Below are 26056 nucleotides of genomic sequence, written 5' to 3' on the forward strand. Positions count from 1 at the left end.
GCCTTTAATGTCGGGAGGACGTCCCAAGGCGCTGGACAGTGTACAGCATTTCAGACCCGAGCTGGGGTCAGGGAGGGAGAAGGGATGGAATGCAAGAGGTTGGGGGCAAAGTGGCTGGAGGCTCTCCCGCCAATGGTGGGGCGAGTGAGTCGGGGGACGTGGAGCAGGCCGGAGCCAGCTGAGTGGAGGGAGCGGGCGAATTGTTAGGGGGTTAGGAGGTCGCAGAGGTAGGGTGGGGCGAGACAGAAATCTTCTAATTTTAGAATATTTATCACAATGGTTTCGGTATCAAACATTGTAGGTGGGAAGGCATCTCAATATCAAGTCAAATTAACTTTTGAAAGGGCCATTATGAGAAAGACATGAACTAACTCATCCTCTTATAAATTCTGTAAATGACATGGCTTAGATCAGGGACTCTTATCGGTGTATATCGGTGTATATGCAGTTGTCTAGAAGTGTGTGTGGGTGTGTCTCTCGCATTTTTAGTGTATTTGTAAGTTTGTGTATGCAGTAAAATCACAGAAAAATCTCCATCCCATTGTGTTCATGGATACAAGATTCCAAGAGTATGCAAAATCTTACTATATTTTTATGTTTTCATATTTCCTATACAATTTTTCTCTGTAAAGGGGAAAATAACACTGAATGAGAATATCTTGCCAAAGAAGAACATTACATTGTTCTCCTCATTTAATGCTTTAAATATTTTAATCTACTACTGAGCGCATTTGGCAACTGCGTTTCACCCTTAAAATACACACTAAGTTCACTTCACAGTATGTGAAGTGCTTTGAGACGTCTTAACGACGTAATAACACACGATATCAAATACAAACATTATTATTAGTAATAGTAGTTTCTGCCCCTCCCCCACGTCTGGATGCTGGAAATGATTGATAAATTTCCTTTTTGAAAAAATGTGGCTTGCAGTTTAGAATATTTTTTTTTGCCCTCCTGTTTAATTTATCTAAAGTATGACTTTGTAGGTGTTTAGATTTCCAAAATATATTGTGTACTTTATGTTAAAAATAGTGTGTTTGGGGATCACTCTATGATCTTTGTATTGTTAAGTGATTAGCTCTTTCTGAAAACCATTTCTTCAATATCCTGTGCACAATCAGCATATTAATAGCCACATGGATAGTTAATAGTTAGTGATGTTACGTCTAGTTAGTAACCAATGCACAGATTATTTAATATTCTGTGAACTATTTGTTATTCTCCACATTATCAGTCTAGCAATGCAGCATTGCTGATCTCAAAAGATACATGCCTAATGCCCCTTTGCATTACTTTTATTCCACTCTTCTCCCATGTGGTTGAATCCACGTTCTTTCAACAGGAGAGCAAGTACCATAAAAGCTAGGTAATGTGAGAATGAATAAGTCTCCACTTCATATTCCATTAAACCAAATTATTTAAGGGTATTAAAAGATTTAATTTAACCACAAATCATGATATGCCCCTAGTTCTCCTGGGCAGCTCAGTCAGTTGAGCACAGATCAGCGTTTTCAACGGGTATACTCAGTCCTTTCATGATTGATAAAATGTATAGCACGTCTAAAATTATTCACCTCAGGTAAGAAAAGTCTTTGAAAAATCAAAGACATCACTGATGTTTGACCAGCCTGTCTGGCGTATAAAAATGCCAATTAACCTTTTATTACATGGTTAATTATGAATGTAAACGCTACCTTTCTCACAGGAGGATTAAGCGAGCATGTGTCGAGGTGAGAAAGAATTTTAAACTGGCCTGAACATCCTATCCCCTACTGACGATATGTGCTGAAGGCCCCCTTGTTTTGGACTGTTGGGGTTGAACAAGATGTTATCAATAGCGGCTAGGGATGGAGTTGGGTTGTGAAGGTCAGCATTGGGCTACCTTTAAGGAGACAACATCCCGAGGTGCTTTTGCCAATAATAATAATCCTTGCATTTGATATGGTGCTTTTCACGTCTTCTCGACGTCTCAAAGCGATTCACAGAATATACTGTAAAGTGATTTGACCGTATATTTGTGGGCGAAAACCGGCAGCCAATCGCGCACAGCAGTGTCCCACAAACAGTAGTAGATTGAAAATGACCAATTTATTATTGCTTTGTTTTGGAGAGATTATTATGAGGGGTGTGGAGTAAGGAAACTTGCCCAAGGTTTCGCCCTGCCTGGAACATGCTAGCAATAACATGCTAGTTACCTTGCTGTCTTCTTGACCAGCACTTTTCTAAACCCTAAAGTTATGAAAACCATGCCACAAAAAGAAAATCACACTCGCCACTCAAGCTAATGGAACTCACGCATTTTAAGACATTTAAGGCTTGCATGCCAAGGCCACTAACCACCAGTTTAAAAGGTTTGTGGGGTATGCAAGAACACAATTGAGAGACACTGACAAAGAATCATCTGCAAAGTACCAGCCCAATATAGATTTTCTTCATACAAAATGGGAAATGATGGGAGTTGTCGCAGAATATTAACATTGTGGAAATATACAGAACATTAATTAATTAAATAATACAGCACATTACCTCCTGTCAAGAAATTTGAACTATTTATTGCTGAGTGATTATGAGGGTATGTCCGGAAGAAAAATGTATTAGAGCAGCAGTAGACTTGTTACAATCTCAGTGCTCAGTTCCATGGTCAATCTCTCATTTACATGCTGCACTGCCCAAGAAAGGTTGCACTGACGTTTATAGATTTCCATCCAGATCTAGGTAAACGTTTAATGACTTATAGGTGAAATAACATAGGGCAGAACTGCACTCTATTCTGACTTGCCAAACAACTGATAGATCGCTGGAATTAAAAACTCAAAAGTTATGTGGAGAAACTACAGAAGCTGGAAATGTTCACACTAAAAAAAGCTCATGGAAATGTTATTCAAGTATTCAAGATCTGAAATCTGAATATAAACAAAGACTTAAAAATATATTCAACATGTCAATACATCTAGAACAAGGAAACACAGACATGAGATCAAGAGGGAAAGTGAATAGACAAGACAGTTCAGGTTTAATATTTTACAGAGTGTGTGGGAATATCTGGTACTCAGGAGGGTAGATTGTGGCAACAGATTCTAGTGAGTTAGATAATTACTTGGCAAATAATTCAAATGAAGAGCTTGGGTGGTAGACTCTTTTAAGCTTTGGGAATGGTTAGTTGGTCTTTTCTAGTCATATACATTCAAATGTACTTATGTATTTAACAATTACCTCATGGGCAGTTTTCTGGGACATTTAGTGCACTTGGTATAAAAGACAAATGATATGATAAAGTTGCTACTATCTTAATTTTATTATATTTGTCACTTGATAATTAGCAAAATCAGTGCTTTAACTCTATGGCCAGTAAATGGTTATTCTTGTGATTTAATATATTCAGAAAATATAATGTGCATTAACCCAATCTAAATGGAACATCTACCATTTTGCTGTTTACACTATTGGTGTAAATAACCCCATATTTTTTGTTCCCAAATATTCTGTATGTGGGCTCTCCAATTGTTATAATTTATGCAAGCTATCATTGAGCGATTATGAGGCTATTCATACTGTTTTCTGTATTCCATTTAATAATAATAATAATAAATTTAATCTATATATCCTGGCTCTCTCTCTTGCTCTCTCACACACACACATCACACATTATTGTCGATTTGCTCTCTCAGGGGTTAGTGTGGGAAGTTTTTTTACTTTTTAACTTTACTGTGTCAGTTTCATCTCGGATTATTTTTGGATTTATTCCTTGAATCAGAGAGAGGCACTCTATACTCAGCAGTTCTGATGGTTGATATCGAGAACTGATCACAACTACGAAAGAGTGCACCTGAAAACATAAAAAAACAGGCAAACGCAAATATATGTCATTATTCTGTCATCGGTCATTTTCTCAGTAATGCTCATTGAAGCCATTTCTGCTGACCTATCCCAAATATTTTCACCAAAAGCATGTACATATACACATTTAAACCATCATGATGCAAATGTCCATTTCAACAAACACTTTAGAGTCAGAGTTGCCGTATGCTCATAATATGAAAAGCTTAGGTTGCCTGTTTTTTATATCAGTAATTTTCATAGGATTCATAGGGTAGTAGGAATAGGTAGAAAATGTTAGGATTTACAAGAAATTATAGCTTCAGCTGTTTGTTCTCGATAAGTCTATGTTGTATTTAGTACAGAGAAGTTATTCAGTTCAGTGGTTTTGCCTGAACCTTTGAGACATGGACTCACTTTGCACAGAAAGCCAATGTTGAAGCCGTAGGTTTGAGCATTCCGAGACCCAGCATTCATGTAGTTTCCTATTAGCAGTACTAGTTCCAGCAGCTTGCTGAAGCCTTTGCTCTTCTTTATCTCTTCGCATGCAGTCGTGACAGCCATAATGTTTGGTCTGATGTTATTCACCTGCTCCTCAAACTGAAGCTTGAACAGAATAGCATTCAGCCGTGGACGCAGCTTCTTGACACAGCTCATCTGATAGGAAAAAGAAAAAAAACATATTTTAAATTCCTGCCATACATTGGTACAAAACAAATTAATCTAATCAAAGATGATTTATTGGTGTTAGCGGACTGTAGAAGATTCTTATCTTTTAAAGCTACGATGTAAGAGATCCTGATTTAGAAGCTATGTTTTAAAGCAAAATGGATGTAAGAAGATACTTAGGCAAATGATTCAAATTCTGATTGTGGTTGCTAATAACAACTATCTATTTTACAATAAGTGGTGTATAAGTAATAAAAAATACAGTCTCATCATGGATCATTGCCAGTTAGCCAATACACTCGACTAAATCATATATTATATAAAAATATGTGTTTATGACCTAGAAGTAACAAAGCATTCAAAAAGGGTGATGTGCAGCAACAACAACAAATCGCGTCTCAGAGCGCTTAACAGTGGTGGAGCCTGACTCCGAACCTATGGAGTCCTGTAGCTCAGTGGTTAGAGCACTCGCTTTGAAAGCCAGAGACCTGAGTTCAATTCCAGGCAGGGCGAAACTTTGGGCAAGTTTCCTTACTCCACACAGAGCCTAATAATAATCCCTCCAAAAACCAAAACCAATAATAAATTGGTCATTTTCAATCTACGACTGTTTGTGGGACATTGCTGTGCGCAATTGGCTGCCGCGTTCGCCCACAAATATACAGTCAATTCACTTTACAGTGTATTCTGTGAAGCGCTTTGGGACGTCCTCCCGACATGAAAAGCGCTATATCAAATTCAAGGATTATTATTATTATTATTATGGAGGGGGGGTGAGGGGTGGAAGTGGCTGTAAGCATGATTGAAGAGGAAGATTTTCAAGCGGGACTTGAAAAAGTGGGGAGGAGTAAGGGATGAGGGTCTGAGGGATGAGCAGGAGGCCGATGCCAGTCGAGCGGAGGCGCCGGGTGGTGGATTGGAGAGTGAGGAGGTTGGAGAGGTAGGGAGGTGCCAGGGAATGAATGAATTTCAACACGAGTGTGAGGACCTATTGGTACATGTGACAGTAAGCATAATTTCAAGCACATCCTACAGCACCTAATATGATTTGGATATGTGTCAAAAAAATTAAGTGCATTTTGAAGATCTGTGGGACTACACATAAGTTAGATACCATGTCTGAAGGCTCACCTATCTAGTTCCTCTACCATGGATATGCTTATCATTTTGATATGTTCATAAAATTCAAAAAAATTATGCATTCTTGAAAATGTGGATAAATCTCTCTTGGTTAAAAAATAAATTAAAACCGCAAGCAGTCTCTTTAGTTGTGTTCTTCAACGTATTGTGTTACATTTACACTAAAGAGAAAAAATGAATGTGGAGAAAACAATTTTAAATATTATTGTCCGTGATTAAAATGTATTTATGCTCTTTATAATAATGCTTACAAAGTGCTGGAGACTGAATATGTGAATCAAACGGTAAAACAATTCAAAATTATAATTTAAATAAAATCTTAAAAATTAAAAAATAGTTGATCCTAATCCAAATATAATGGAGCTGCAAATTCAATGTAGACATCTTTGCTTGAAGTTAATGATTGGTTGAAATTCATCACAGAAACCAGAAGAGTGACAAGTTACTTACTCGGTTATATTGCATCTGTATACAGTATTTAATAAATGAATTACATCCCTTCCCCTTCATTGGTATCATCAAATGCAGTTCCTTTCATGCTGCCACTATAAACCCTACTTAAAAATAAACAGTGTTGTAAATTGAAATTGCAAATGCTTTCTGTTTTTTAAAGTATTAAGGTCTACTTGAGTGAAAGATGAAACACAAATCTTTACAACAGCCTGAGAATGCTGTCAATTAAATATCGTGCACCCAAGACATGAAACTTGTTGTCATATAATGCTACCGGCTTTTTTCTTAATCAGTTAAGCACTTCTGTCCTTAAATAAGATTATTTGTGGAATACTAGCAATTGCAATTTGTACTATAAATATATAATACATGTGATATGTGATAATTTAGTTCTGTATCCTTCACACCAGAAGTACTAGGCTGTTGTGAATTTAATTTAGGTCGGGACAATCTATTCAATGACAGAGCTTAATTTGTTATTAGTCAAAAAGCAAATTGTGTGTCACAACCGTGCAAGACTTGAACTGTTTTGCTGGTGGCATTTGTACCAAAGTTCACCGAACTGGAAACAAGTGTTTAAGAAAATGTTCTTTTTCATTTAGGCTTTACCACGAAGTTTCAGAATTGAAGACAGGAGGCAGTGACTGCACAAATAATAAGCTTCTTCCACTAGCACATAAGAAGCCGCTCTCTAATCCACAGGTCAGAAAAAAACTTCAGCGTTCCAGAAAAACACAGAGCACAATTTGTGGAATGATTATTCAATAAACCCTGAGTGAATAAGAAACAAAATGCACCCCCCATAACAATTGTCAAGCATTACTTAGCAGCTACTTCCCAAAAGTGGACTGCAAGTGAAGAACCAAATACTTCTCCAATTCTTCAAATACTGTATTTTCATAAGGTGTAGCACATTATTACATTAAAATATCCCAGGGCGCCTCACAGAATAAGGTAACAGCCAGTAAAGATCAAATGATATAACAGACTAATTAATTTTAACTGGGGGGAGGGGAGGCAGGTGAGAAAGCAATTATTTTTTGAATGAAAGAGGAACTTTGACTGGGCCCCAGGAATAAAATAAAGATGGCCATTTTAAGGAAGTAAATGGAAATTCTCGATGAGACATTAACTGAGGTCCTGCCTGACTGTCCAGGTGTATGTTAAAGAACGCATGGCATATTTTCGAACAAAGGAGTTTCTCCCAGAATAATGGAAAATAATCTTCCTGAAAAAATTCCCATTCTCATAGTTGTTTATGGCATGTTGCTTTGCACAAATTGACTGCCAACACCCCCTCCAAATACAATAGTTCCTACATTTCAAAGTAAAATGTGAACTGTTTGAGACGTCTCAACAGCGTGATAAGGTGCTATTTTCAATGCAAGGATCATTATTATAGTCATCAGAGAGCCAAATAAAGCACAAATAACAAAGAGCCATACCTGGAAACTTCACACGGATTTGCCTGACCTCAGTATTTAGAAAATGAATGGAATCAATTATTATAAACAGATTTTCTGTCGAAAATTAATCTAGAAATCAATAGTTGAAAGAAAGTTACCATGAAGGGTGGGTGTGTACACTGGACTGTGTTAAGAAACAGCTTAATGTTGTGATGGGAAGATGGAAGGGTTGTTTTTTCAAGACGGCTGAAGAGACATCTTTACCCAAACTTTCAAAATAATGAGATTTTTGACATCAATCATATGTACCATAATAAGCATGTAGGACCTTGGTTTAATGCTTCCTGTGATGGACGGTGCCTCAAAGTACACAAAACACCCTTAGATTATGAATTTAAGACGCACAATAGGGGTTAAAATCTTCCAAATCCAGTTGACCAGAAATTACTATGAGAGTTGGAGACATTCGGAACATTTTGTTTAAAAAACGTGGTTATGAATGTAAAAATTCCTTTCTAATTCCTAAATAATCCTAAATTTATTTTTGAGTCAGAAGTTGGGAAGACATTGATGTCAGTAATAAGAAGCTTCAAACATAAAAATGGGCAATAAATTGGCCAGACTACAGAATCTGAAGGAAATCTGAATTAATATAATAATCCTTGCCACTCCTTTCCAGACAAACATCTATCTTTTATAAATAATAATAATCCTTGCATTTGATATAGCCCCTTACCATGTAATCAAGATGTCTCAAAGCGCTTTACAGAATATACCGTAACATGAATTGACTGCATATTTTCCGGCTGAAACGCGGCAGTCAATTGAGCATAGCAGTGTCCCACAAACAGTTGTGCATTGAGTAACCAAATTATTAGCATTTTTATTTTTTTAAAAGGGATTATCACCCCTGGAAAACGATCTACCAATTGACTAACATCCAGGTTCTTATTTACTGCAGGGTGAACGGAGGTATGTAGAGTAAGGAAACTTGCCCAACATTTCGCCCTGCCTGGGAATCAAATCTAGGTCCTCTCACTTGCGAGACGAGTGCTCTAACCCCTAAGCTACAGCACTTCACAATAATTCCTGGATCAGTGTAGTATTACTTTGAGGTTCGCTAAATTTAAAGAACCAATCAGGAAACGGCTGCCTGAAGCACTAAATGGCCTCATAATGAGCAATTAATGAGGTCATTGGTGCATATAAAAAATAAAATGGATATAAATATATCTGTACCATAGGAGGAAAATGCTCTTGGAATAGTTATGACTGAGGTGGAAAAGAAAGCTGCATTTGAGACTGGTTTTATTAATTGTGGAAGAGGCAATGAGCAACAATCAGAATAAATTACTGTTATTATTGGTTGTTATTATAATATGCATGACGGATGATTTGTCATCTGTCATGCATATTACAAATTTCTTTACAGTTGTAAGGTCCATCCCGAGATGCATCTCTCACCCTTTTGGTCATCTTTCTTCTCCCTGCCTCTAGCTCGTGTAACCAGCCAGCAGTGTCAGGCACTTTGGGACATCCTCCCATAGAACCATAGAAATTTATGTGTCTGTGCTGGCTTTTAAGAGTTTGTTTAACTGCCCTTTCTCTAACGTAAATGTAAACATATAATATAAATTGGTTTGTAACCATCATTAGTGTGGTTATTTTTTTAATTGGCTTAGATGGCTGTTCAGAATCAGTTGGCAAGTAAATGGAGATTATCATTTCATATAGGGAGCCATGTCCAGTACCTTGGGACTTAGAGGAGAATAAAAACTTTAGGACTTTGAAGAAATATCCATTTGCATTCAAGTGTTAAGGAATTCTAATAGAAATCACAGTTTTAGATTCCATAGTATTGTAAATTCAAGATTAAATAAAGCATGGCACCATGAGGCATGCTTAAATATCCATGTACCAAGCTTCAGATGTTGAATCAAACTTGATATCTTAACTTTTTTCTTCTAATTAAGTACGAATGTTAATCATGATGGGGTAAATTGATCTCTTCCTCCACCCTCTCCCCCCAGAATCTGCTTCAAATGTTTTACAAATAGTTCCTGTATAACAGCTAGCCAATTGCATAGTTGTAGGAACCTCAAATTATACTCGATGTCTGAAACATGAACTGGCACAGCAATTGCTTCTTCATTTACGATTTAATAAAATTCAAGGAGGGGAAGCAGGGTGCCCTAAGACACAGTGCTCTGAGATGACACACCTGACAAAAAAATATTGGAATAGCTTTGATCCACTATGGCAGTCTGAGAAGTCCAGTTCCTGAGCCAGGCGTATCTGCTGGCAATTAGCAGGACTTGGAGGGACACACCAGTCTGGGCAGGTTAGACAGTGTTTGCAATGGCAAGCTGTTCAGTTTTAGTTGGTTAAACTAGTACACACCAGCACACACTATGGAAAACACCCTTTCTTCCAAAAAAAAGTTATTTTAACCTGTGACTCTCTTTCAGTGGAAGCTTTGTCCCCCCCACCCCCAAATAAATTCATGCATCTATAAATAATGAATTGTATAAAAAGCCACTGACCCACTAATGTGCAAATGAATTACATCAGGCACACGAAGATGCATGCTCAGCTATGCATTTCTTCAGCATTGGCTGTATTCAGGCAAACATCCAATTGCTTAATGTCATCCCTATGCTTAGCTACATTGATTAGAAACTTAATTTGTTTTTACTGTTTGGAAAATCAATCTCTGCAATAAGCGTTCTATTTTTGTACTTGTAAATACAGTGCTTGTATATAAATATGCAGATGTGGGTTTTGTTTCTATAGTGTGAATGCAGTACACATAAAATGGAAATTATATTCATTGTCAGTGATATTCAATTGATACAAGTGTCAAAGATGTTGATCTTTTTAATTCCATCTCTTGCCGTTCCTGTTCTGTAGTGGTAACTCACATTCCAAGCATCGTGAGACACGTCTGAAGTTCTATATTTTGTAATTATACCTCTAGGAGAATTATGCCTATTTTTCAGATGCTTTATCCTGGATAGAACACTTGAATATTACAGCAGCGAATGATCAAATAAATGTTACTGGACCGTGTCAAATGCACATTTTTGCATAGTCACTACAATGTACAGTAAATTATTTGAAGTGCTTTGAGACATTTTGACTACATAATAAAGGCAAATGCAAGGATATTATTAAAACGCTCGTTTGTGGAAAGTTCCTGCGTACAAAATAGCGCCCACATTTTGCCCGAAAAAAGTCACTACATTTGATAATGATATCTGTGCTCTTTGAGACATGACTACTCAAAGCTTCCCTCAGTGTGGTGGAAGCTTCACACTTCTGGAAGCAATGTGATGTCATTACAACATAAGCTGGACATGTGGCTATCATTCATAAAGAAGGAATCATGGATTCAGTGAATCATCAGCCTGGTAGCACTCAGTTGGTAGCATTCTTACCTTTTGAGTCAGAAAGTTCTGAATGCAAGCCCGACATTGAGGCTTTAAGCTTATACTCTAAGTTGGGGTCCACTATATTGTCGGATGTGCATCCTTCAGATGAGACAAATGAAGAGAGTTTTGTCCAGGTGTCCTGGCCAACAATCCCCTGGATAAAACTGGTTGTTCACTTTGTGGCTGTTTGTGGGACATTGCTGTGTACAAATTGGCCACCTCGGTTACCACAAAATACGTAGGCAATACACCCTACAATAAATATTGTAAAGTGTTTGAGATCTTTTACAGCCTGATATGGCACTATATCAAATACAGCGATATTATTATTTTCTTTTGCATGCTTTTGTGGTTTAATAATATAAATCATTTTTGTTCATTATTTAGTACAGCATGTTAAATGTATTGTAAAACTGCAGCTGTTATTTTAATAACTAACATAATGAAAGCAGTACGCTTTATTTGTCACAATTTGGAAAGTCTTTTAATCTTTTTTTAGCAACAGGTGTTGAGAAACAATCAATTACAGAAAGTTTGTTTTAATAGCATCATGAGCTTTTACTGACACAGTGAACCGTTTACAGCAGTAACTCAAAATGCCGGAAATCTGAAACAAAAACAGAGAGAACTGGGAAAACTCAGCAGGTCAGACAGCATCTATGGAGAAAGGAAAGTGAGTCAACGTTTTGGGTCCACAATCCCGACAAAGGGTTGTGGACCCGAAACGTTGACTCACTTTCCTTTCTCCATAGATTCTGCCTGACCTGCTGAGTGCTCCCAGCTCTCTCTGTTTTTGTTACAGCAGTAACTCCTGTCATTCTAATAGGAGTAAGAGCTTTCTAATCTGTTAAATTTATCAGTTGAAGTGCTTTCATGGTAAAATTATATTGCTAGAGATGTTGTGACAAGATAAAGCCCATTAAAAGTCATATTACATGGCTTACATGTCCACGTGAAAGTGATTAACATCAACAGTAACAGATACAATTTCTGAGTGTTCTTTCATTAAATTGTCTGTTGTCAAGAACAATCCTGACAAAGCACTGCGACACTAACTATACAAGTTTATTTTTTTACGTTCATGTATTCTGGCTGGTTTATTTAAATGGAGTAGGACTGGCTCAATATGATGTAGCATTAGCAATTGTTTTTTTTGCCTTGGACTAACTCAGACGATTCTACTTGGTCACACACATCAATTAGCCATTTGTCTGTTTTGCACCAGCACATAAATATGTACCATATTAGCACTTTGACAGAGAATATATATATCTTCAGTATCTGAAGTGCTTGCATTTTATTTAAGAAGAACATTTAAAAGTATATATATTCTATCTTTCAAATATGCAAAACGCAGGTGCAAGCTGACGTTACAGTTGAAATGACCACAAACAAATAACAATTTCAGTGCCTCACAGCCCCCCTGAAACCATCTCGCAGCTCCCCAGGACCCGCAGACCCTGGTTTGGGAATCCCAGACCTAGAGATATATGTTATAGTGCGCTTTCAGAATAAGACATTGATAAGATCTTACTGAAGGAGTTGGTACAACTGAGCATTTGCTCTCACTGATCTATCAATTTTCTGGGTAAAACTATTTCTGTAAGACCGTTCATTATTTCCTTTCACCTTCAGGGTCATTCTGAGTTTGGGCATTTCCTCACTGGGAAGGAAAATCAATAGGAGACTGTAATCTAAGCTGCTCCACTTGTGTACAGAGCAACCACATAGGCCCTTTAGCAGGCCATATGACGACAACAACAACAACTTGCACTCATATAGCACCCTCCACGCAGAGTAGTGTTTCAGAACACTTCGAAGTTGTGTGGAGCAGAATCTGGGATAGGGAGGGCGATAAGGGAATACAATTTGAAAGGGTGCAGCAGTGCTCAAAATTCAATTATGAAAGTCATTTTACAAAACTGTAAAATTTAACAGCTGATATAATGTTGACATTATTGATGCAATTTTCTATTTTACAAACGAAATTTGTTTCATATGTGATCAACAAATCGAAACAGAGTAACTGATTAAATAGTCAGCATTATCCCACGTTCTCCATTTTGTTGCCACTAATGGCTTCTCCTCCAGTGCCTGCACTATCACGTGTGGCATCCCTCAGGGCTCTGTCCTTGGCTCTATCCTTTTCAATATCTGTATACTCCCTCTTGGTGACATCATCTGCAGACATTGGGTCAACTTCCACATGTATGCAGATAACACCCAACTCTGCCACCACCCTCGATTCCAAGACCGCTGCTGTCCTCACAGACTGCCTGTCGGACATCAAGTCCTGGATGAGAGCTAACTTCTTGCAGTTGAATGTCAACAAGACCAAGACTTTCCTGCTTGGCTCCCATCAGCACCTCCATACCTCGGGCACTGACAGCATCTCCCTCCAAGGATGCACTCTACGTCTCCGGAGCCAATAAGGAACCTCGGCGTCCCGTTTGACCCTCAACTGTCCTTCATACCCCACATCCGTGCCATGACCCATTCCGCATTTTTCTAACTCAGCAAGATCCCAGGATCCTCCCACTGTCTCACACCGCAGACAGCTAAAAAAAACCTCATACACACATTCATAACATCCAGGCTCGATTACGCAAACTCCCTGCTTGTCGGGCTCCCCAACTCTTCCCTCCACAGGCTGCAGATCAGCCAGAACTCTGCAGCACGTACCAGGCTCCACAACTCTATCACCCCCATCCTCGCTCGACTCCACTGGTTTCCCATCACACCGAGGATACAATTCAAGATCCTGGTCTTCACTTTCAAAGCCCTCCATTGTCTTGCTCCCTCCTACATCTGCAACCTCCTAACCCCCAACCAACCTGCCTGCTCCCTCCACTCAGCGGGCTTTGACCTGCTTCATGTCCCCCCGCCTCGCCTGCCCCACCATTGGTGGGCGGGCCTTCAGCTACTCTTCCCCCACCCTCTGGAACTCCATCCCGCAGTCCCTCCACCTCACCCCCTGCCTTGCCTCTTTCAAGACCCGTCTCAAGACCCTCCTCTTTGACCGTGCCTTCAGTCACCCTCCTTCCTCCTCTGCCCTCCACCCTCCCCGATCCCGACCCCAGCTCGGGTCTGAAACACTGATTGTCCAGCGTCTTCGGACTTCCTCCCGATGGAAAAGCGCTTTACACATGTAATTTTGTTGTTTTTGTTGCTTCTGTTTGAACATAGGAAGCCTAAAATGAGACCAGCTTCATTTTGTTTGAAAAGAATATTCAACTGGGTAACTTGGTTTCAGTTTGAAAATTGTAGTAATTATTGAACTCCCAATATCTCACGTCTTTGAGGAACATTTGGAATAAATTATAACTTGGTCCCTTCTTCCCCAATTTCAACCACTTGGCCTAAGGCAATTACTACAAAACTGTGATTTTCTAGATACTCATCTAAGTTGTTGCAATGATAACGCGTTGATGTGTACTGCAATCCTCTAATTCTTGTTGAAAATGGAAATAGACCAAATCTGATCCAAAAGAGCTGCCCCCTGGGCAGTTTTAAATTCATTACATTGTCTACCAGCTTTCACATTTATCCCTAGCTACACATCAACAGGAATGTTACTGGCCTGTTAATGATAATTAAAAGCGTTTTTTTTAAATAAAGACTCGACTTATGCATTCATTAAGTTATCAAATCGTTAACAACCAACCAATAAAAATTTCAAGTAAAAGAGCTGAAACTCTTTTATAGCTATAGGTATATAGGCTGCAATCATCATCTGGACAGTTCTGCAGCAAAATGATGCTATTTATTTGAAAATTCAAAGGGTAATTTTGCAAGAAGCTAGTGATGATCACATGTGTTGTTGCTGTGCAAAGACCTATTGAGCTACATGCAGCAGTTTCTAGATTCTGACAAATGAGAAGTTCATGACTTCCTATTTTTCATCATTTCAGATTCTTGGTGGGTTTGCAGAAGAAAAATAATCCATTATGTGAATTTATACTTTTTTTGTTCATTCAGGATTCCCTCTCACTGTAAGGGTCTTCATCAAAGAGAGAACAATCGAAATTTCAGACTGTCTCTATTATGTTACTAGAGAAATCCCCGTTGTGGCTTCGCTTGTAACCAAACAACAAGATTACAATTGTATAGCGCCTTTCACGTCGGGAGTACATCCCAAGTTGCTGGACAGTGTACAGCATTTCAGACCCGAGCGGGGGTCGGGGGGGAGAGGGGAGGGGAAGGAGGGTGGCCGATGACATGGTCGAAGAGGAGGGTCTTGAGGCGGGACTTGAAGGAGGCTAAGGAGTGGTCGAGGCGGAGTGATTGGGAGATGAAATTCCAGAGGTTGGGGGCAGAGTGGCTGAAGGCTCTCCCGTCAATGGTGGGCGGATGGGTCGGGGGACGAGGGAGCGGGCGGGTTGATAGGGGGTTAGGAAGATGCAGAGGTAGGGTGGGGCATGACCGTGGAGGGCTTTGTAGGTGTGGACCAGGATATTTAACTGGATCTTCTGAAGGATAGGGAGCCAATGGAGTCGGGCGAGAATGGGGGAGATGGGGTCATGGAGTTTGGTGAGAGAGATAGGAATCGAACCAGGCAAGGTCCGCGAAGATTAAGTAAAGATGTAGAGGATTCAATATGGAAGGTAGATTGACACACAGACAGACACATTTCATCTTTACCTGTACTCAGCTGGGAGGATTCCTGTGGAAGGTCTCCTTTTGGGAGGACTCCTGTGGGAGGATTCCTATCAAAGCTACGCTAAGCGAAGGGGTTTACCGTGTGATCCGGCAGGTTGAGTTATTGCAAGGCAGAAAAACTGCCATACATTTGTTGCAGATATATTAGTATAGATGTATCTCTTTGGAAGGGTGTGTGCTTTCCTCTGTGGCTACCTTGTTGCAGAAACCATCCATATTTTGGGGTTTAATTAAAACATTTTTTAAATATAGCTCATCCCAAAAAACAATGGCCATGACACACATGCAACACCTTTCTGTTGAGGTATAAATCAGGTCTCCACATCAATCGGTTATTGCGTTATTGGCGGATACACAGATAGACACACAGACACTTTGTCTTTATTAGTATAGATAATCAGCTGATTGGTGCCTTGTTTTCAGGCTTACAAGTTTCCCATTTTACTTACAAATAGCATTACCACTTTGCTAAAAACTTGGCAAAATTTAACAGCAGTACAGTTCAAAATTATTTGATGTGGGAACAAATATAGTGGGGACAGTGGGTCTGACAAACTAAAGAAAAAAATATGGCGTACGTTTGCGACATTCCAAAACTATTATCAGTGTTCAATTATTGCCAGTGTCAATTTGAAAGTGAGTTTGCGATGTTTAATGTTAAATATGAGGCAACCACAAGGTGACAGAGCCTCTGTCAAAGATTCATTTCTATAGACTGGAACTTAGAGATCGATTGGCAAACCATTTTTAACTGTAAATTGATTGGCCTGGCGGGATATCAAAATATCCTATTTTAAAATTTGCTTTTCAGGCTCTACTCTCCAGAGGAAGTGGAAAATAAATCCTTGCTCTCCTCAGTTTACAAGTTAGTTTTTAAACATTCGAATAGCAAAGGCATGAGTTCTTGGATTGCATTCCATGGGTTCTATTCAAATCAGATGCAACAAATGTGTCACACCCACAACATTCTCCATACAAGTTTAATTTATTGCACACTTTTTTCTTCTATTTGTGCTTCAATAGCATACCAACCAATGCAAGTCCACTGTTTGTTATTTGAATTTGTTATTTGCATTTATTTGTGCTCATACAGTGAGATATAGTCATTTTTCTGCAATGGGTGATCAAATATGGTTTTAATACAGGCATGTGAAAAGCAGTGAGCTTCCTTGAAAATAATATATTGTATTTTGCTAGAAGATGGATACAGGAACAAATAAATTGAGCTATGAACTTAAAAATTGTGAGGAATCAAAAGTTTTCTCACACCAGGGTTGGGACCCGTAGATTAACGAACAACAACAAGATTTCATTTATAGAGCGCCTTTCACGTCGGGTGGACGTCCCAAGGCGCTGGACAGTTGGGTCAGGACCCGAGCAGGGGGGAAATGGTCAGGGTGAGGGGAGGGAAGGGAGGGAGCGAGGAGGGGGTAGAGAGTCGAGAGGGGAGCTGAAGGCTCGGTCAAAGAGAAAGGTCTTGAGACCGGCCTTGAAGGAGGAAAGGGAGGAGGCAAGGCGAAGGCACTAGGGGATAGAGTTCCAGAGCCTCGGGGCTGAGAGGCTGAAGGCCCGACCACCGATGGTAGGGTGGTTGGGGTGGGGGACGTGGAGGAGACCGGAGCCAGAGGAACGGAGGGTACGGGCAGGTAAGTAGTGGGATAGTAGGTCGGAGAGGTAGGAGGGAGCAAGACAGTGAATGGCCTTGTAGGTGAGGATGAGGATCTTGAATTCGATCCTCTGGGGTATGGGAAGCCAGTGGAGGCGAGCGAGGGTGGGAGTGATGTGGTCGCGAAGCCTGGTGCGGGACAGTACATGAGCTGCAGAGTTCTGAATGACCTGCAGAAACTAGTGCAATGTGTGGACATGCTAACAATTTTCTCATATTACTTAGTACTGTAAAATCTGCATTTTAAAAAAACCTCAAACTAATTACAAGGGAGCAATAGAAAGCAGAAGGCAATGATAAATGGAAAAGTTCCATCTAGGTAGTGGCAAAGGTCTTTTCTAGTTATTTTGCTGTTCACAGTATCCATAGATGACTTTGAAGGAAACATTATTTGTAGCATTTCAATATTTGTTCACATTTACTACAGGCTACAGGATAATGATAATTTGCACTGAAGATCTTAACAAATTAAGTAAATGTGCTAAGGAATGGCAAATGGACTTTAGTGACAAACATAAATGCAAGGGACACTTACGAGTTGTTACAGAAAAAATATTTTAATAATATAATATTTTCATTGGTTGGTGAATCAGTGACTAGAGGTTATCAATTTAGGATAATTAGCAATGGAACAAATGGGGAGTTTAGAGATATTTTTAGGCAGTTATTATGAATGCCCTCCTGAATACAGTGGTCGAAGCAGAATTAATTTAGCTTTTGAAAGAAAACTGAACATCCAAAAAGGGAGTAACTCATAAGGGTATGGGGAAATGGCAGATAAATGGGACTGGTTGGATTGCTCTTTTAAAAAGCCAGCAGACACAATGTGCCAAATTGCCTTCTTCTGCATTACAACAACAACAACAACAAGATTCCATTTATAAAGCGCCTTTCACGTCAGGAGGACGTTCCAAGGCGCTGCACAGTTGGGTCATGACCCGAGCAGGGGGGAAATGGTCAGGGTGAGGGGAGGGAGCAAGGAGGGGGGAAATGGTCAGGGTGAGGGGAGGGAAGGGAGGGAGCGAGGAGGGGAAGAGAGTCGAGAGGGGAGCTGAAGGCACCGTCAAAGAGAAAGGTTTTGAGACCGGCCTTGAAGGAGGAAAGGGAGGAAGCAAGGCGAAGGCACTGGGGGATGGAGTTCCAGAGCCTGGGGGCTGAGAGGCTGAAGGCCCGGCCACCGATGGTAGGGCGGTTGGGGCGGGGGACGTGGAGCAGACCAGAGCCAGAGGAACGGAGGGTACGGGCAGGTAGGTAGGGGGATAGTAGGTTGGAGAGGTAGGAGGGAGCAAGGCCGTGAATGGCCTTGTAGGTGAGGATGAGGATCTTGAAATCAATCCTCTGGGGGATGGGGAGCCAGTGGAGGCGAGCGAGGGTGGGAGTGATGTGGTTCCGAAGCCTGGTGCGGGACAGTACACGAGCTGCAGAGTTCTGAATGACCTGCAGCTTGTGGAGGGAGGTACGGGAAGGCCGGCGAGGAGAGAGTTCCCATAGTCCAGCCTTGAGGTGACAAAGGCGTGGACCAGGGTTTCAGCAGCGTGAGGGGTGAGGTAGTGCCGTAGTCTGGCGATGTTCCGGAGGTGATGGAAGGCGGTGCCAGTTGTGGTGCGGATGTGAGGGAGAAAGGACAGCTCAGGGTCGAACAAAACGCCGAGGTTCCTGACTGGCTTTGAGAGGTGGAGAGTGTAGCCTTGGATGCTGATGGTATCAGCGCCTGAGGTGCGGAGGCGCTGACGTGAGCCAATCAGGAGGGCCTCGGTTTTTCGCACGTTGAGCTGAAGAAAGTTGTCTCTCGTCCAGGACTCGATGTCGGACAGGCAGCTGTCAGGACATCGGTGGTCGTGGAGTTGAGAGTAGAGGAGGAAAGGTAGAGTTGGGTGTCATCCGCATACATGTGGAAGTTAACTCCATGTCTGCGGATGATGTCACCGAGGGGGAGCATATAGAGGGTGAAGAGGAGGGGACCGAGGACAGAGCCCTGAGGGACACCACATGAGACAGTACGGGGGGTGGAGGAGAAGCCATTCGTCGAGACAAAGTGAAGACGGTGAGAAAGGTACGACCTAAACCATTCAAGGACAGTGCCTTACGAGTTTCTTTGATTCTATTTAGCAATAGGAAATTAGGAATATTTGTACCTAGTGAAAAGATTTGATGCTATTATTGATCACTTAATGAAAACTTCTGGTCAATGCAAATCTTTTATCAATAACGATAATTAAATAATAGATAGCATCCTAACAACATCTGATAATATATCAAAACAACTTATTCTACCCTTTGAATAGTTAACTGATAACTGATAAGTCATATTTCAGATTTACTGACCCTACCTTCCAAAAGATTGAAGTGTTGAAGAGGAGTTCAGAGAAGGCAATAGGGATGCTTTAGATAAGTTCTCAAGACTGGAAGCCGAAACCCAAATGGATCGGTCAGTTCTTGCTTTATAATGCCATGACTCTTAAAAACCAGGATGATTCTGGGACTTAAAACAAAGTTCATTGGAGTGTCAGCAGACTATAGGGTTCAAGTCTCAATGTGGGGCTTAAACCTACAAATCTTCTGACTCAGAGGTGAAAGCACGACCAACTAAGCCAGGCTGACATATAGATGTGTAGACATCAACTACACATTTTGATATGAAGTGTGTAATATGATAAGTATAACTTGAATTCTTACTAACATTGCATTCACTTTCTTAGATTTTGAAGCAAAAATGGTCATAGAACTGATGCAATTCACTGACAGATCAATGACAAATGACATTATTCCTTTTGCTGGCCTACCTCAGGTAGCTATGAGAGAGAAAAATCAATAACACATCACATAAATTTCTCAAAACTATCTGATCTAAAGACAATCTTTGTAATATCATTTTTCAAACACTAAACTGTAGGGCACTGTAATTGTCTATGCCTATATGAATACAGATGGTGACATATTTTTTCTATTTAAAATACCTCAAATTGTATAACTAGTTTTAGTTAGGTAAACACAGTGTATTGCATTTCATGGATATATTTTTTCTTGCATAGTTCATTGATATATTCAGTCATTCAACATTAAAAATATGATACAATTACTACTCTTATGATCTATATTGGGTGGGTATTAATTATTTTTTCAAATAAAGAAATAATTGGATAAATGGTAAGATTTGTGCATTAAGCTCAATGTGGGATGTTATGCATTCATAACATCCAGGCTTGACTATGCAAACTTGTCGGCCTCCCCAACTCCTCCCTCAATAGGCTGCAGATCATCCAGAACTCTGCAGTCTGAGTCCTCTCTAGCACCAGGCTCCTCAACCCTATCACCCCCATCCTCGCCCGACTCCACTGGCTTTCCATCACGCAGAGGATACAGTTCAAGATCCTGGTTCTCACCTTCAAAGCCCTCTTTAGCCTCTGCGATCTACCATCCTACCAACTCCCTCCACTCAGCGGCCTCCGGCCTGCTTCACGGCCTGCTTCACGCCCCCCGCCTTGCCTGCCCCACCATTGGAGCCATTTCAGCCACTCTGCCCCCATCTTCTGGAACTCCATCCCGCAGTCCCGCCGCCTCATCCCTTCCCTTGCCTCCTTCAAGACCAGTCTCAAGACTCTCCTCTTCGACTGTGCCTTCGATCATCATCCTTCCCCCCTACCGTCCACCCTCCCCAATCCCAACCACCAGCTCGGGTTCCGAAACACTGATTGTCTAGTGTCTTGGGACTTCCTCCCGACGTGAAAGTCACTATACAAATATAATTTTGTTGTTGTTGCATTTGTTTGAACATAGGAAGCCTAAAAAATACAAATGTGATTTTATTGCTGTTGTTGTAAAATAGGTCAATATTTGATACCACTAGTACATATAAATCCCAAACCTACACGTTGCCAGCCTCAACATATAATATTCAACATAACTGACCTTCAAACAATTTCCTTTTGCATCCTTACAGGCTCCAAACAAATTAGCAATTACATGTTATCATGTAAAACGTTAAAAAATAGTCATCGTTTATTCTATGCTCAAGCAACGCAATTTGATGGTTGCAACAATAAAGCTTAGATGATGATCTTAAACTATCTTGAAAAGAGTGTGTTTAACAGTCCTTATGCAAACAAGGTATGAAATTTGCATTTCTGATCAATAGAATACTCACCACAACCCCAAACTGCTCCGGCTCTGACAAGCTATGATACACATTTTTGAAACGTGCCAAAGTATGCATTTGCTCCTGTTCTGGCAGATGTTTTACCAAGTTCTGTTGACATATCAAAAAGCCGAATGAGACACTTTTATATACATGTCTATATACTTCATCTAACATTTTGTACTGGTTTCCACAAAATCTCTCAGGTGTATAGGAGGAAAGGTATATGGCATTGGAAGACCTTCGAAGGGAACAGAGAGAGAAAAAATAATGAAAGTAAAAATATTGCTAACACTTATCATGTTTGGAAATAATGCAAGAGATAAGCATGTTTGACCAATTTTAGCTGGAGAATTTCAGTGTAAACTATGAGTTCAAAGTCTCAAATTTCGGCTTGATCCACAATCTTCTGACTTGAAAGCAAGAGTGCTACCAACTGAGCCAGTCTGACACTTCTGTAGACTGTCAATTATTTAGATTCAGGTTTTAAGTTTAACAACAGCAATTTACAATTATATAGCACTCTTCATTTGAGGCAGCATCTCAAAGTGCTTCAAGCCCTATCCTTATAAAATCATAGTCCAGGCTGAAACTCCAACACAGTGCTGACAGAACATTGCATTCATTATCAGAGGAGCCATCCTTCAGATGAGATGTTAATCTGAGGCCTTATGTGCCTCTTGTGGTGGACATTAAAAATTGCAGAGCACTATTCCAAAACAGAAGGGAGTTTCTCCTGGCCAGCAAATCTAGATAAAATTTTGCAATTTAAGTGCCAGGTTTGCCTACAAATACAGTTTGATTCATTGTGTCTTTAATTGCGAAATTATCGCAACTTTGGCAACAAAAGTGATATTTCTGGAACTCGAGTCATTTGACGTTATGGGTACTATATTTAAATACATTTCAATACCCGTTATTTTCATTCAAAGCATTGCCACGATGCTGGGCACAATCATTGCAAAAGTATTGTTTAAACAATTATGGGAAAATGATGTGACCTTAAACTGTGAACATGAACTGATACCACTATTTATGAGAACATTTCATATTAATGCAGTATAGCTTTGTCAGAGATTATATTCAAAATGTTACGAGTTTCTATCAAATATTCATACATTAATCAATACACATAATGGTATAAATGAATATTTAATTTTCTGTGTTTTTCCAATAAGTGTATTTTTAAATCACCTTATTTTGAGTCTTTGATAGTAGTGTGTGCAAGATTCTGACACATCAATAAAGGCTGATTTGATCATTGTATTTTTAATTGAGAAATTTTAACAACTTTGGCAACAAAAGTGATATTAATACACAGGAAAACCCCACTATAACATGGCTGTTGGGATCCAGAAGATTTCAACCCACATTATTACCATGAGTACAAAACTGCCAAGGCCTGTCAACACTTCTGTGGTTTATAACTCATATGAGCAACATCACTGGGGCAAGCTGTGCAAATTGTCTGGCTGCCCTCCCAATGTCAACCTAACCTATTCACACTATTCTCTTAATGTGATTTTACTAGCCTCACTATTCACAACCTAACTTACTTTTACTATTCTTGTGATATACTACGGTAGTGCATCATGATAATAACACGAGTAGGTAAGGTCATGCACTGTGAGTCCTGCAAAATCCCATTATGGTAGATTAGGCTGTGTATTTGTGCAATGGACAACCTAGCCTACTCACTCTATTCTCGCAATAATGGGAATTTTATGCTTTGACATCATAAAATCATAGAATTATACAGTACACAAGGAGCCCATTGTGTCAATGCTCGCTCTTTGAAAAGAGCTATTCAAATCAATCCCACTACCCCGCTCTTGCCCTATAGCCTTGCAAACTTGCCTTCCACAAATAATTATCGACTTCTCTCTTAATAGAATCATAGAATTATACAGCATAAAAGGAGGCAATTCGACATCAAAAAAATATTGAATTCAATTATTACCAAACTTTATGGCAATGACATTACAACAGGATATACTAGTAATCAGAATGATTCTACTTACTTATGAACAAAAATTTATTGAATCCTAGGACTGTTGTCTACTAACGTAATGCAAGTTGACCTTACTGCAAATTATTTTTTGTGAATAGAGTCAATACACATTCAATCAAGAATACGGGCAATAGAGCTAATCTCAACTTCAAATATGGCTTTTGTTTGAAATGTATATTGATTTTTCTGTTGAACCCTAAGTTATAGAAAGGAATTTTTGCGTAAATGAGCTTCCATAGAAGGATTTAAATATTGATAAGTGAAGCCCTCAGAGAAAAGTAAAGGTGAACCCAAGACTAACCAAATAAGAGAGAAAAAAATACCTGGATCATAGACTCAGTCAGTTGTTTTTCATCCACTTCCAAAATAATTATTTTGATCTCTTCATAAGGCATTCGAAATGATCCTAGAAAAATAGCTGTAAGAAACATGTACAGAAATAACAATATTTGAGGACTTCTTTTTTTCCACATTAAGTCAGTGTTTAAATTAAAAAGTTACTAAATGTCAAATTCTGGAAATGAATCTTTCACTTACAGAGGTTCTGTGCTATCTTAGGCTCTAGGACTTTCAGTTCCTTAACTTTCTTCTTAATTGTTTTTTTCTCCTCACTCTCTTCATCGTCTTTTTTGCCTGTGAGATACAAGTTAATTTCTGCATTTCAAAACATTAGTTCCACCAACTGTCTGTGTGTAATGTATATCACCGCATCTATCAACATATTTATTTCCTAAATAATAAACAGGTAGATTTTTGAAAGCAAAGACATTTATAACTGGAGCAGAGGGACATGTAGGAATATGGAGGAATACTTTTTACAGCAAAATATGCTGTGGTTTGGAAGAATAAATCAATCCATATTAATTGCAAATAATTTAACCTTATGGCACTACAAAGACCACAAGCAAAGTCTGAGGAAGCTGGCCCAAACAAGCAAGACAGAATTCTAAATAAAAAGTCGGGCTACTACTTGATCAACACAAACTCTGAGAAGCAACAATGATTTTTAGTTAAATCAAGTTATACTTATTTTTTTTACATAAAAAATATATTCAGAGTAAATGATATTGGTCAGATTAAAAACATATTTATCAAAAATGTGCTAACACGATAGACATTCTTTCAAATGGTTTACTGACAATAATAACTAATAGACACATCATAGGCTTGTATGGATAAATATTTATTTTGAATCTATATAGATGTTAGTGCGGATATTATCTCCCCATTGATAGAATGCTTAATGTTTCAGTTAACATTTACTAATCTACATCTGTTGATTTTATTAACTTGAAAGCAGCTAACCTTGGAGCACAACAGTCCATTTTTTTTGTGAGTGAGTTTTATAAAATGACCTAAAACACAAATTTACAGTAATTGTTCTTGGATATATACCAGTTTGACTGAAAAATGGGGATAAGGGCCCTTGAGAAGAAAATCTAAAATAAATGAATAACAACCAACAAATTGCATTAGTATATCATCTTTCATGTTGGGAATTAAAAGTATAATTCGTAGATATTTGAAAACCATTTCAGAGGACATAAGCTTACGTTGATTCTTTATTGTTGAAATTGACAATTCTTTTCTTGGGTTCACGAATCTAAAAGTACCACTTTGCACAATACAGACTTTATAATAATAATTCTTGCATTTGATATAGCGCTTTTCACGTCTTCTAGACGTCTCAAAGCGCTTCACAGAATATACTGTAAAGTGAATTGACTGTATATTTGCGGGCGAAACCCAATTTTCAAAAAAAAAAATTTTTTTAAAAAAAAATTTAAATCCAAGGATCCAAGTAAGATTTCAGTTAGAACAATCTCGGATCCATAAACGATTTCCAAATAAAATAGTATTGCAGTTTCCGCCAAATGATGCAGCTCACTGGCCAGAATAAGATTTACTTTGGAAGGAATAAAAGGCATAGTGCAGTATTCTGAAATATAACTACAAATTTCAGTTGCCATTAAAATGTTAGTCTAATCAATGGTCCGTACAGATTCTCCTCCAAATTAGTGTGTGAAGAGAAGTCTTACAAGAGCTCATTATTCCTTTCACTATTAAATAATTATCTTTTTAAAAAATCAAATCCTAATGATTGAAATGGATTCTGCTCTTCATCTTTCTCTTTCCATGCCTGTAAACTACCTGTATGTAAAGTGGGCAGAGCACCTAAGCCCACCTGCTATGTGCCTGCAATATAAATATTTTTTGGAATAATCCGGTAGGAAACATTCACTAGGAATGGTAAAGGATAACCTTGACTCTGCAACCTTACTCAATGAGTTGCCAGTTTTTTNCTCTCTGCTGGGACTGCCTACTGTTTGTCTGCCTACACCAGCAAAAGTAGGTCTTATACAGCAGCATCTGTCTACATAAGCCACTTCATAAATGATAAATCTTATGGCAATATTTTTGGGGAGATCAACAATAACTGGTTCAAAGTAAAGAAAGTGTTTGCCAAATTTCCATTTAGAAAAGAAGTTAAAAGAACATTGGCATGAATAAAATTAATTAGTAAAATAAAGTTTCTTTCGTAAATCTGTCTTTTTTAAAGCCAATTTTTCCCTCTTCTGGCTCCCTTTCTCTTCTTCTGGAGCACAGTTCAATTTGTACCAGAAGCACGAGGATACCTTGGCTAAAAGGCCATTTTTCATATGGGAG

At 39.1% G+C, this 26056-nt stretch overlaps 1 protein-coding gene across 1 annotated transcript in view; it reads right to left on the bottom strand.

The window, feature by feature from the left end:
- The window catches only part of LOC103178647 (protein diaphanous homolog 3-like), a 108901-nt gene that overhangs the window by 77046 nt on the left and 5799 nt on the right, over positions 1 to 26056 (bottom strand). The window contains exons 2-5 of the mRNA XM_007893498.1: positions 23927 to 24022; positions 23713 to 23807; positions 21388 to 21489; positions 4237 to 4476 (exon numbers count right to left, since the gene is read on the bottom strand). Coding sequence (XP_007891689.1) covers positions 4237 to 4476; positions 21388 to 21489; positions 23713 to 23807; positions 23927 to 24022 — 533 coding nt within the window. The remainder of the gene's footprint in view (positions 1 to 4236; positions 4477 to 21387; positions 21490 to 23712; positions 23808 to 23926; positions 24023 to 26056) is intronic.

The sequence above is a fragment of the Callorhinchus milii genome, unplaced genomic scaffold (genome assembly GCF_018977255.1).
Source record: "Callorhinchus milii isolate IMCB2004 unplaced genomic scaffold, IMCB_Cmil_1.0 Scaffold4, whole genome shotgun sequence".
NCBI lineage: Eukaryota > Metazoa > Chordata > Chondrichthyes > Chimaeriformes > Callorhinchidae > Callorhinchus > Callorhinchus milii.